Here is a 14,142-nt window from a genome sequence, read left to right as displayed (position 1 = left end):
TATATATTTATTTTATATATAATACATTGTAGTCATGATATAATAACATGTGGATCATTTAAGAGTTGAAAGTGTAACTGTTTTAGATAAAAGAAATATATTTTAAAATGCATAAAATTGAGAATGGAAATTAGTCCAGTCGAAATGTGAAACAATTGCTCAGATTGTGGTAAAAGCATCAAACTTTGCAAAGTGTTAGTTGAGGTCATAACTTAATTTTATAGCTATGGACCCAATTCAGAAAATCAAAATGGCGGCTCTGGGCGGCCATTTTGAAATCATGTCCGAAAAGTCAATGAAAATTATTAGAAAAAATATGAAAAATATGTTACTTAACTAATTTTGATAAACTTTCGTATTTCTTATGACAAAGATTATAAACTGAGGACTATTGACGTATTCAGTGGCCATCTTGAATGGTGGACATTTTGGAAACGTAAATTTGCAATATATTATTATTCGCAATCCTAAATTGTTTTTTGAATTAATGCTAAGTTTTAAATGCATTTACAACTAGTTTTGCTAATCATTTATTTATGAATGTTGCTTTTAATATAAGATATATTCACCAAGTGCTCAAATAAGATATGCATATGTTAACAAATAAATGTATTTAAAGAAATACGTTAATTCTTTTAAGGCAGTGGCTATTTGACCGGCACCGGCTAAATAGCAAATTTGCTATTTGACCGGCACCGGCAAAATAGCAAATTTGCTATTTAGCCGGCACTGAATAAAACTGTTCATTGATGTGATTAATAGAGAATAAAAAAGATTAATAATAATTTAAAATCATTTTATCATAATATCAAGCATTAAAAATATAGTACAATAAAAAAAATTATTGAAGATGTTCATAAATAAATAATTTATAACTTTATAATATTAATTAAAAGCATGAAAACACATTTGTATATGTAACATTACTAAATATATTTTTTACTAAAAAATATTTATAAAAAATCTGTACTACATCACTACTCCACATTACCAGATTTTGCTGAACACTTTCTGATCGCCTTAAATTCTTTACGAACAGAACGAGACCTCAAGACAAGTGGTATATTTCAAAAGAGGACTGTTTCAGCATTCTCCGGAATGATTCACCTGAATATAGATATCAAGAGTTGGTGACACCATATGCTTGGGCATATATCCTGAAACAGTTTTCACTCAGGTCTGAAGTAAAACTGGAGCAGAAAGAGAGATTATATGGACAGCTACAACAAGCCAAGGCCAAATGAGGGTCAATTCAAAAAGTTACTCTTGTATCTTTCCAATCTAATTGAAATTAAATCTCTCACTCGCTATTTTTTTTATTCTTGGTCGCTGCGTGGGAGATCTAACAACATCCCATTTGACAGGGCGTCAGAGCTCAAAATTTGAATAAATTTGCCACGCAGCGACCAAGAATAAAAAAAATAGCGAGTGAGAGATTTAATTTCAATTAGATTGGTATCTTTCATCAAAGTGTGCTTCTCCCGTGTAGGCATATACTCAAACTAAGAGAAGTTAATTACGAAAATTTGTTTGTTGAAGCAGTGTCAGATCGTTGGAAGATTAACACAGTCAGGACATCACATAGATTATTTGATGATACCAGTCAGAGGCAGATTTAGGGGGGGGGGGGGGCATAAGAAAAGTTCCAAAGAAATCAGGGCATTTTATGAAAAAATGGTGGGTTGAACCTGGTTTTGTGGCATGCCAAACCTCCCGCTTTAATGGCAGTGTTAATTACGTGGTTAATTATAACATTAATATGACAACATTACACGACAGGGTTACAATAAATAAACAGATAAATAGGAGAAAATATAGGACAGAGAAACAAACAAACAAAAGTCTTAAAAAGTGTGTCATAATAGAATCAAATCGGTAATTGGCAAATGGGCTATTGTAAACATTGATTTAATTATTGTCGAAAAGATGCATGAGAAGCTATTAAGAGCGTTTATAAAGAGAAGAAAAAGAACCCTACCTACATATGCAACATATGCACACATGATGCAGATTCAAAGGAAGCCAGTGTAATGTGAAGTTCCTGTTTGGAGTGGCAACATTTATCTTGTGCTAGATTAAAACAACTTCCAAAGGCAAAGAATTGGTTTTGTAACAATTGCAAATGTTAAATCATGTGTCCTTTTGAAATTCGTAGCAAACAACTTTTAATATTGTCTTTTTTAAGATGTACGGTGTAGTTTTACATAACACTATTTTTATAGCATGGCAGGATATTTAAACCATAGATTTTACACATCTTCAATATTATTATTTTTTATTGTACTGTATTTTTAATGCTTGATATTGTGATAAAATGATTTTAAATTATTATTAAGCTTTTTTATTTTCTACTTATTACATCAATGAAGTTTTATTCAGTGCCGGCTAAATAGCAAATTTGCTATTTTGCCGGTGCCGGTCAAATAGCAAATTTGCTATTTAGCCGGTGCCGGTCAAATAGCCACTGCCTTCTTTTAATTGCAGTTTAGCATGTAGGGATTAGGTACCATACAAAAAACCGCGTATGTACAATATGATCACTGTATTTTGAACAGGAAAAATACGTAGGTACCAAAATCACAAGAGCTGAAAAAATCTAATAAATAAATATACTGGAAAGATTTCCGTAACGGGAAGAGAGGACACGTGATGATTTACAATGCCAAGCACATACAAAAAGAGCAGACATAGACATTTGAGCTGGTAATAAGTCGTTTTTTGAAGCATACAAATGTTCCACGTTGATGAAGGCTATGTAATGGGAGAATCACAAGACAAAAGGTACTAATCCTGTCAAAGCAAATCTGAATATATATATAGTCAGGAAAAACAAAATGAGTCACGGATTGAAAAAAAAACCCAGAAGAATAACCAGTCACAGTTTGTGAACGATGATTGCAGATATGTCTTTCTTTCTTTGTGATGAGGTATCTGACTATCATTATAAAGCATCAACAATTGTGATCGACAAAAGAGTATGTGACTGTCACTTGAACTACTAACCATGGTTCTTTTAGCTAGACTCAGTGCTGAAGATTAATATTTGAGGAGCCGATCTCATGCTAAATGTTTGTTAAAACTGTACGACAAGGCAATTAGACAGAATTCGAGGCACAGAAAGAAAGTCAAGAATCTGTTATCCATTGCAATGGGGCTTGCCAAAATAATAGAAAACAGTGACGGTTCACAGTCTGGAACAGATATTGTTTTAATATTTGAAATTGATGATATGGAAAAATGGAACAGTAAACGTCCTTAGTAAATATTAGTTGTCATGGAAGGAATGATTAATACATAGTTTTGAAAAATTGCATACTAGCTACCATAGATGATATGCAAGCACACATGAAAGGTTGCGTCTTTCTCTGGATTCTCAATGAATATGTTGGGGAAGTTCTGAAACAGGCCATGTCTTTTACAAAATGTTTAAGTCGTGATGGGGAAGGCCTCTTCATAGTCATAGCTACTAGAATAGTTTGAAGAGTTAGGCTTGCTACTATAGAAAAGTTTACAGGGATATTCGTTGTAGGCTTTCAAAATGAATCCGTTCCACAATCTTTAAAACATCTTACTCTCTCTATCGGAGATATATAAGTTATCTGATAAGTTGCAGTTGTATCCTTCCGATGACGAGTTGCACAATTGAACTATTATAGCTGAGAAATGGTGTTGTCTTCCACCTATCGATATTACTGGATTGTGTTTCGATGTTTGGCCATCCTGTACCATTCATACTAAGGAAACTTATGAACTGATTCGTGTTAAAAGCTGTTGTTGAGTATCCCTGCAGTAAAGCTTTTCTAAGTATCAAGCATATATAGTTTGCCTGCTATTGCTATGGTGATACCCTTTAATTATGAGGTCTGTTTCAGAGCTTATAGAATACCTTTGTTGAAAATCAAAAGAACTAATTTATCTTGCTTGTATGCTTGCAGATATCCTTTGTTAGCTACATTCCTATTTACTAGTAGTTAGATGCGTTGTATCAGTCCGTCCTTCCATGATAACTACAAGTTGTTCCAGGCGTTTATTGTACAATTTAGCGTGATCTGCAAGCTTGGAGATTGGTACAATACCTCTGCCAGACCGTGTGCCGTCAATCTATTTTATTATTTTGGAAAGATCAACTCCAAGGATAAAAGATTCTTGGCTTTCTTCAGTCTGTGTCTTTTATTCTGCCTATTTGCTATGTTGTCAAGTTTTATCAATCATCAAGCAGGATACTGGTGATTTGACATCTCCAGCTCTTACTTTGGCTAAGGAAATATGTCTTGTAGTACAGGTGCACAGTCATGTCCCATTTTTGTCCATTTTTAAATTTCGAAGTATCATAGTGATCTTCAGGTACATCACAATAGAAAAAATACATTGCAGTCATTGTTTGTGTTGATTCAATATCACTTAATAGTGTCTATTTACTTCTTGTTTTCTTTCAACTGGCAATTTATCTTCAACATCTGAAGTATGTTTTCTCTTTTACTGATGAAATATTTTGAGGTCTGCAAATTTGTTTGACAAGATTTGCGCCGTCTGGAGTGCTTCTGCAGTTCCCTCATTCAACTGTTTCCAATTGAGCGAAAGGAAAACCAATTCAAGACCCAACATCGTTGTATGCCTGCATCAAAAAGAGTGATTGCCAGCTCAAATGTCTATGTCTGTTCTGTTTGGATCTGCTTGACATTGAATGCAATCCCTCACATGTCCTCTCTTGCCGTTTCACACATTCCTTCTAGTCTAAACGCCCATTTTGTTCTTCTGATATCTAGCTCCAGTGTTTTAGAAATCTACAATTTTGATCTTTTCCAACAACAACGTTCGGTCATAAATTGTATCATATATACGTAATTTCTGTTTTAAAAAGTTACTTAGGCAAACGTGTAAGTAACAGTTAGAAATTTTTATACTGATATCTTTATTTTGTAAACATGCGCATGCCTTATCTGACCATTTTATAAATATCCAATGCATATTAGTAAAAAAGAGTGTGAATGCAAACAGTGAATAAATAAGATAAGCGAAATAATGTTATATTGGAAATTCATGTTTTCAAAATGGCCATCATTCAAAATGGCTACCAAAAAATCAATACATAAGAAGTTCTTGTCATCTGTGATGATTATACTATATGACTTTATAATAACTTCCTGCAGCAAGCGCTTAACTGATAAGTAAAAGTGAACACGGTTACTAAGGAAATGCAAATGTGTAAAGGCAGTATTAAGTTGTACTACTCTATGTAAATATGGAAGACAATGTGATAAAACATGGTAGACAGAGTGAGTTTTGACAAATCATGTACATTTCATTTTTGTTAGTAGATGTTTTTTACGTCAATTGAGAACATTTGAGCATTTGATGTTCCTATAACATTAATTACTTGTATAATATGAAATTCATTAGTCTGCAATCAAGGTTTTTGAAAGTTGTTTGAAATGAACAATATCAACAAATCGAATTATCCTGTAATCAGCCAACTATTATAAATGATAGGTATACAATTATTTTCTTGCTTTATTCATACTTGTAAAATAAAATTCTCCTGTTATTCTATGTTGAACAAGCGGCGGCACGAATATTGCTTTTAGAGTAATAGTTCATTTTTATGATCTTCTTCGTGGTCGCGTTGTAACTATGTCGATTACTTTTGAACGTAAGAGACATTTGCATTGTCGGAAAATATAAAGTAATTTGTACCCTCTACAAATCAGAAGAATAACTCAGGGGGGGGGGGGGGGGGGGGTTCATATGCCCGCTTTTCGTCCTGTTTACATAGCTCAAACAAATACATTTGTATATCTTCGACATTGGTTTTTTTCTAAATTTTCATCGAATAATGACTACCATTTTTGGCTTAAACAACCAAAGATTTTTCAAGATGGCCGCCATGAAATATTCAATATGGGTATCATTTCCAAAAACTTTGTTCAACAAGACAATTGGAATCAGCACTGTTATTTTATTACCCAGGTTTCATGTCAATATCTTCTCGAATATTTTTTTCATAATTTTTTTTATTAATCTATAGAGATCAAACGGCCTCCATTTTAAAATGGCCGCCACTTCCGCAAATTTCGACTTTCAGAGTGGGTCCATAGCTTAAAATGTTGTCTATGACATATACTACCACTAGTCCAAATTTCATGCTTTTACCACATTCTGAGCAATTTTGTCAAAAATCTGCACAAATCGACTGGACTAAATGGGGAATGTGCCAAAGAGACAACAACCCGACCATAGAGCAGACAACGGCATAAGGTCACCAACAGGTCTTCAATGCAACGAGAAATTCTCGCACCCGGAGGCGTCCTTCAGTTGGCTCCTAAACAAATATATACTGGTTCAGTGATAATGAACACCATACTAAACTCCAAATTGTACACAAGAAACTAAAAGTTAAAATGATACAAGACTAACAAAGGCCAGAGGCTCCTGACTTGGGACAGGCGCAAAAATGCGGCGGGGTTAAACATGTTTGTGAGATCTTAACCCTCCTCCTGTACCTCTAGCCAATGCAGAAAAGTAAACGCATAACAATACGCACATTAAAATTCAGTTCAAGTTAAGTCCGAGTCTGATGTCAGAAGATGTAACCAAAGAAAATAAACAAAATGACAATAATACATAAATAACATCAGACTACTAGCAGTTAACTGACATGCCAGCTCCAGACTTCAATTATAAACTGATTGAAAAGTTATGTCTTCATCATATGAATATCAGGCACAATCCTCCCCGTGAGGGGTTTAGTATCATACCATCATAACATATATGAGAAGAACATAACCCGTGTCATGCCAACAACTGGTTTATTAAGAATAAATGTGTTTAGTTCCGATGCAAAGACCCTATAAGTGAATCAATATTAACGCCAAAATATGCAATCTTTAATGACCTGACAACAGTATCGTAACTATATCCCTTCTTAATAAGTCTATTTAAAGGTTGTGTTAGCTTCTAAGGTGAATACTGACATTTTTGTGCTTTATAAAGAATATTTCCATAAAATATTGGATGTGAAATACCTGAACGTATAAGAAGTCTGCATGTTGAGCTATATTTACGAATGATGTCCTTATACCGATGATAAAATTTAGTAAATGTTTTGACTAGTTTGTGATATCGAAAACCCTGGTGTAATAATTTTTTCAGTAATACATAAATTTCTCTCGTTAAAATCTAAAACATTGGTACATACACGAGCGAATCGTACAAGTTGAGATATATAAACTCCGTAAGATGGTGACAAGAGAACGTCACCATTTAAAAATGGATAATTATCGATAGGAAATGAGAAATCATCTCTTTTATCATAAATTTTAGTATTAAGCTTTCCGTTTATGATATAGATATCAAGATCGAGGAAAAAATTTGAAATTTAAAAAAAAAAAAGCGATATGAACCCCTTTAAAAAATTAGAACCCAACCACATACACATACACGAGCGAATCGTACAAGTTGAGATATATAAACTCCGTAAGATGGTGACAAGAGAACGTCACCATTTAAAAATGGATAATTATCGATAGGAAATGAGAAATCATCTCTTTTATCATAAATTTTAGTATTAAGCTTTCCGTTTATGATATAGATATCAAGATCGAGGAAAAAATTTGAAATTTAAAAAAAAAAAAGCGATATGAACCCCTTTAAAAAATTAGAACCCAACCATTACATTTTGTTTTCCGTCTAGGACCAATAACCATCAAACCCAATACCAGTCTTTCCTTTGTGGTAATGAACCTTGTAGTACAATTTTAGAGAGATCCATACACTTAAACACAAGATATTGTCTGGAAATTAGAAAAAAAATTGCCATTTCTTTTGCCCCTTATTTCTGCATGTTTGGGACAATTATCCCCGAACCTAACCCCAGTCTTCCCTTTATTTGTGATATTGTTCCTTGTGGCACAATGCCAGAAAGATCCAAAAACTTACACACAAGTAATTGTCCGGAAACTACAAAGTTAACAGGATTGTTTTTCGTCCCTTTTTTTGTTCCTTCATTCCTAAACTATTAGTACCATAACCCCCAAAATGAATCATAGCCTTCTACTTGTGGTATTGAACGCTGGATTACAATTTCAGAGCAATCGAAATTCTTATACACAAGAAATTATCCTGAAACTAAAAAGAATGCTTCTTTTATGCCCCTTTTTCGTAAAAAGTTGGAACCATCATCCCCAAAATAATCCCAACTTTCATTTTTATGGTATTGAACCTTCTTTAAAATTTATATAGATCCATTCACTTAAATTGTAGTTGCCTGGAAACCAAATGGGTCTTCGGACGACGCAGACGATGACGACATCATAGCAAATACGAGCCGAAAAAAAAATTGCCCTCGTATAAAAACAACTCTTTGATGGCCAAGTCAACAAGCACCTAAACAACAAGCCCTATAAATTTAAGAAAGTATTTTCTTTTTTACAAACATAATTTGAAACAACATGCACCAAGAAAACAACAAAAAGTATCAGTGTGATTTGTGTAATCAGGAATTTGCAACTTCTAAAGACCTAACGAATCACAAAGCAGGGAAACATGACAATACAGTTCACACATGTCAATACTGTGGGAAAAGATATAAATGGCCATCCAGTTTTTATAGACATAAACAAGTTATAAATAGATATAAATATTAAAGCAATCTAATAAGTTTTTTATTTGTTGCAAGTCTAATTATCACATTAATCTACAATAAAAATTTATCGCATCTTCGAAAATTCTACATCAAAAATGAATGCCATACAGTGATAATTCATCGCATTTATAGTGAAAATGGATCGCCTTTAATAATTGATATTCTATATTATGTTGCTTTTATAACACATATTTGAACTTTAATACATTTATTTTACATTAAAAAGACACATCATAATGAAAATATGTTAAAATTTAGTTTCAAATCAATTATTTTGGTAATTTCTAAACGTAAACAAATAATGTTTTCCCATGATCCTTTATTCTACAATGAACATACTCGCATACAACAGTGAAAATCAACTGACTGGATTCGCACTTTATATACACTGAAAACTGTAGTAGATACATATGTACAAAGAAATATGACTGGTTAAACGCTTGGATCTTAAGAAGCTAACGAAATACCTATCATGTATCCACAAATCGGCATACGATTTATTGTCATTTTATTTGGAATTTTTATATCTTCTTGTGAATAATAATTGATATATATTCTTAAAATCTAAACATTAAAATTTAGATCTACATATCATTTCATTGGTTGTTGATATTTTAATGGATATCTTTTCTAATACAGCAATATTTGTGATATTAATTTTGATTTGATAACGCAAAAAGAAAACCATGGCGAGCCATGATTGATTATCCGAAATTGCTTTCATGTAACTGATTTTAAATTATGATTTTGCGGTGTATTTGTTCAGTTGCAATATGATGAAGATAACAGTATTGTATTTTTACATAAACAAATAATGTGACCCTTGCACTGAAGAAAAAAATAAAGTTTATTGGTCTTTCCTCATATTTCGCTTTAATGGATTAGAAACTCCGGCTGTAAATAAACTAAATTAATTAATTTCCAGTAAACAATAATGTTATTTTCATAGGTTACCTGTCCTGGTTCATGGGAGCTTCTTGTTTCATTTACTTTCTACATGAATGCAATTCTCGTCAATTCAGTCATACAATATGACATGATATATGTCAATGCGTCCGAAGCAGTTTTCTTGGTTAATCTTTACAAAACCGGATATTTAAAAGCCAAGGATTAAAAGAAAACCCTAACAAGTTGAAGGGTTTTATGACAAAAATGACCTAAAATAATGGCTTTAACCATTCAAGGTCAACTTCGCCATAGGGAGTTGAAACATTAGTCTCTTAGTAGTTTTTTAACTTTATAAAGTTAACAGGCAGTTTATGAAAGGTTTGTCATAAATCTTGTCAGTATCGAAGTATTGACTAGCTACTGCGGTGATGATACCCTTGGGGACCTATAAAGGAATATCAGAGCTTAAACCTTTACAGTCAGAGTGTACATGCTGTAATGGATAGTTAATCGTACATCGATGTTACATGTATGTTAGGAAGGACCCTTATATCTATGATCAATTACCAAATAAACCATATGCCGATTAATACACAGGTCTTTGTTTTCAGCAAACAATTTAACCCTAATGGCAATCGATTAATTCCCCTTTAATTGCAGAACCATATATTGATATAGTAAATACAACACTGATATGGATGCCAAGAGAATATGTATTTAATTGGGAGTCTCCGGAGATCATATTCGGTTTAATCAAAATTATGAAAATATCTCATCGATAAAAGATACACTGAATCTAGCTAGTAATAGTTATTTGTGAACTTTCGTTTAGAACTAGAACTGTAAAGTTTCATTGAAATGATACCACTTTTACGTCTGTTGTTTATTTGCTTTTTCTTTTATGTAATTATAAAGTTAATGAATATATCTAATAGAAAAGTTCAGGGTTATTTGCTTGTTCAGGTTTATAAATATTATTTTTTCTCTTTCAGCAACTACACAAAGAACGGCATAATTAAAACACGCAGTTAATACAGTTCGTTCAGTCAGTATAGGTCGGTATAGCAAACACGATGAAGCTATCACCGTTTCTATAAAATATGAGAAATCATTAATGAGTGTAAATCCTATCATAGATTCGATTATTTTAAGCATAAGTTTACAAACACAGAATGTTGGAAATATAGATACAAGTGTAAACGTGGAGCCAATATACTTCATCATGACGGAGTGATTAGCAGCGAATGGTTGAGTGGGAAAATAATTACTGAAAGAAGTAAGACATTTTATTAGAATTTTACAAATTTTAAAAGAATAATGCACTAGTGTTTTTAAAAATCAAACAGTTTTAAATTTTTAAGTCGACGGCATATACACACTTTTAGCATTATCGATGGCAAATATGTGGAATAAAACAACCGCAAGTAAAATTCTTGCACCGATTTTTCCATACGAAGACGACGGAAATTCAACAGCATTAGGGAATGTATCACGGGAGCATTTTTCCCTTGTGGAAACAGCAATTTTCGGAACATGGATATCCATTTCAATGGTGTTTGCTATTTTTGGCAATTTGATGGTCATAGCAGTTGTTATACGACATAGAGGCATGCGGACTAGAACTAATATGTTTTTAGTGAATTTAGCAATTGCAGATTTTTTAGTTGGAGTTTTATTAGCACCGTTTTCTTTGACAACATTAATTGCGAAGGATTGGATTTTTGGTGATATTCTATGCTTTATAAATAGTTTTTGCAACGCAGCATTTCTTATAACATCCATACAGACTTTAATGTATATAAGTATACACAAGTATTTATCTATCACTCGCCCGCTTACTCAAATAACAAAATGTAAAATCTTAATTATGATTGGTGCTGCATGGGGATGGGCTATTGTATGTGCATCCCTCACAACATTCATTCTGAGTACATCAAAATATAAAGAAGGAACGATGCAATGTGGACCTAAATACCCTACATATTCTACAAAATCGCTTACTTTCCATTTCATAATCCAAGCATCTAACATATTTCTTCCGCTTTTTCTGATGATTGGGTGCTATGTCCGCATGTTTGCAGAGATAAAGCAGCACATGCAGAGATTAGATGAGAATACAGCACTAGACCGCAATATGATTTTTAGTCAACAGAGGAGAGTAACTATCACATTATTAATTGTCCTATCTTGCTTTGTATTATGTTGGATACCGTACTGTGTTTACTCTAACTACGCAGCATTTGTACGAGACAAGTCAACAATACCAAGATATGCCAATGCTATTGTAAGTAAAGTTATTCTATATTCATAGCTATAAATGAAACTCTCTAATTCTTGTGAAATGGAAGTATCTGTATTTATTCTTTATTACTTTATGTATGTATTGTTTTAACATGCATTATCTATAGAAAACAATAAGTTACATTTGTTTGTAATGTTGTTCCCTTTTATTTTCATTCATTGTCTTGTCAGTACACCAACTAGCTGTCATTTTATTTTTCTTGCACCGTAATTTTTTTTAGTGTTTTGGTGTGTGTTTTTAGGACATTTGTATTTCTGATTGAATGGGATATTTTTAGGACATTTGTATTTCTGATTGAATGGAATGTGCACCGTATCTTTCCATATATAATGTCATTTCTAGAACCGAACTGTCCTTTGTGATTGACTGAAATATGGCAACAGCCTTGCTTGCGAAATCACAGACAGATACATAATCAACCACAAAGGCAATCAAATTCTTCTTAATTTTCGAACACAGCCAGCAAAAAAAAATATATTGGAAAAGTGCCACGTTTTAAGATTTTTTACATTAAAAAAATATATATCGTCAGCAGTTTAAGAATATAACAATGTACAATTCAAAACCAGCAATACATGAATCATTTCTAAAGACACAGAACTCAGTTGATTGATAACTTTTTTCGTCAAAATGTCTGTATTCAACTGATAATAAACTGGCTCGTTTTCAATTATTTGTTGTTTGAAATTTATTTTTTACAACACACATTATGTCATGATATTACATTTGAATCATATTTGCGTCAGTCACTGGTGAAACAGCAAGAAAAACAAAACAACACAAAACCGGAATTTATGTCTATCAGCAGAAAAAAAGTCGAAGTTCGGCATCAAGTAATTATAAAAAAAACATGAAAAATAGATATTACTACTGCATCACACAAAAAAGACGAATAGGCCTGGAGGTCACCATACATTCTTCAACAATAGTCTGTTTACTCACCAATATATCAAGAGTTGTAAAAAATAACAAATATCTGCAATTAACACGAAGAACCGATGGTTCATACAAGAACTAACTAGAAAAATCAGTACAAAAAAAATAGTTAACGATATAACAGATAACAAAATCACAGGCGTTTTGTTACATCTCAACAGAACACTACACTGGCTGTACAATTCTAAACATACTACAGTTAAAAGGTTTCCCTTAGTAAATTTTCAACATGCATAGGATGTATATTTCTCCACGTTAATACGATAATCCAGTGCAACGAGTTGTGCCCTTCCAGTAATATCAAACAAATGTGAATACTTATGAATTTAAAAAGTTTTTGTTACTAAAATTAATATATTAATTCATTTTTTCTATATGCTCCACTGCTTGTCGCTATTCAAAATTGGAAGGACATTACAATGGTGCTGTCTGTGTTTTTTCTTCACTTGTTGCAAAGTATTTAAGCAATGGTGTTGTATGTGTTTCTTCTACACTTGTTGTTATTGATTTTAGCAATGGTGTTGTAAGTGTTTTTTCTTCACTTGTTGTTACTGATTTTAGCAATGGTGTTGTATGTGTTTCTTCTTCATTTGTTGTTATTGATTTAAGCAATGGTGTTGTATGTGTTTCTTCTTCACTTGTTGTTATTGATTTTAGCAATGGTGTTGTATGTGTTTCTTCTTCACTTGTTGTTACTGATTTTAGCAATGGTATTGTATGTGTTTCTTCTTCTCTTGTTGTTATTGATTTAAGCAATGGTGTTGTATGTGTTTCTTCTTCACTTGTTGTTATTGATATAAGCCATGGTGTTGTATGTGTTTCTTCTTCACTTGTTGTTACTGATTTAAGCAATGGTGTTGTATGTGTTTCTTCTTCATTTGTTGTTACTGATTTTAGCAATGGTGTTGTATATGTTTCTTCTTCACTTGTTGTTATTGATTTAAGCAATGGTGTTGTATGTGTTTTTTCTTCACTTGTTGTTACTGATTTTAGCAATGGTGTTGTATGTGTTTCTTCTTCATTTGTTGTTATTGATTTAAGCAATGGTGTTGTATGTGTTTTTTCTTCACTTGTTGTTATTGATTTAAGCAATGGTGTTGTATGTGTTTTTTCTTCACTTGTTGTTACTGATTTTAGCAATGGTATTGTATGTGTTTTTTCTTCACTTGTTGTTACTGATTTTAGCAATGGTGTTGTATGTGTTTTTTCTTCACTTGTTGTTACTGATTTTAGCAATGGTGTTGTATGTGTTTCTTCTTCATTTGTTGTTATTGATTTAAGCAATGGTGTTGTATGTGTTTTTTCTTCACTTGTTGTTATTGATTTAAGCAATGGTGTTGTATGTGTTTTTTCTTCACTTGTTGTTATTGATTTA

General features: G+C 32.5%; 1 protein-coding gene across 10 annotated transcripts in view; it reads left to right on the top strand.

The window, feature by feature from the left end:
* LOC139513264 (melanopsin-B-like) overlaps window positions 1-14,142 on the top strand; it is a 60,133-nt gene that overhangs the window by 16,395 nt on the left and 29,596 nt on the right. For all 10 annotated transcript variants that reach the window (XM_071301602.1, XM_071301596.1, XM_071301601.1 and 7 more), the window contains one exon: window positions 10,522-11,813. In XM_071301602.1, the coding sequence (XP_071157703.1) occupies window positions 10,923-11,813 (891 nt within the window). In that variant the 5' untranslated portion in view covers window positions 10,522-10,922. The remainder of the gene's footprint in view (window positions 1-10,521; window positions 11,814-14,142) is intronic.

The sequence above is a fragment of the Mytilus edulis genome, chromosome 2, assembly GCF_963676685.1.
Source record: "Mytilus edulis chromosome 2, xbMytEdul2.2, whole genome shotgun sequence".
Taxonomy (NCBI): Eukaryota; Metazoa; Mollusca; class Bivalvia; order Mytilida; family Mytilidae; genus Mytilus; species Mytilus edulis.
The sequence above is the reverse complement of the archived record's forward strand: the minus strand, read 5'-3'. Positions and strand labels throughout refer to the sequence as shown.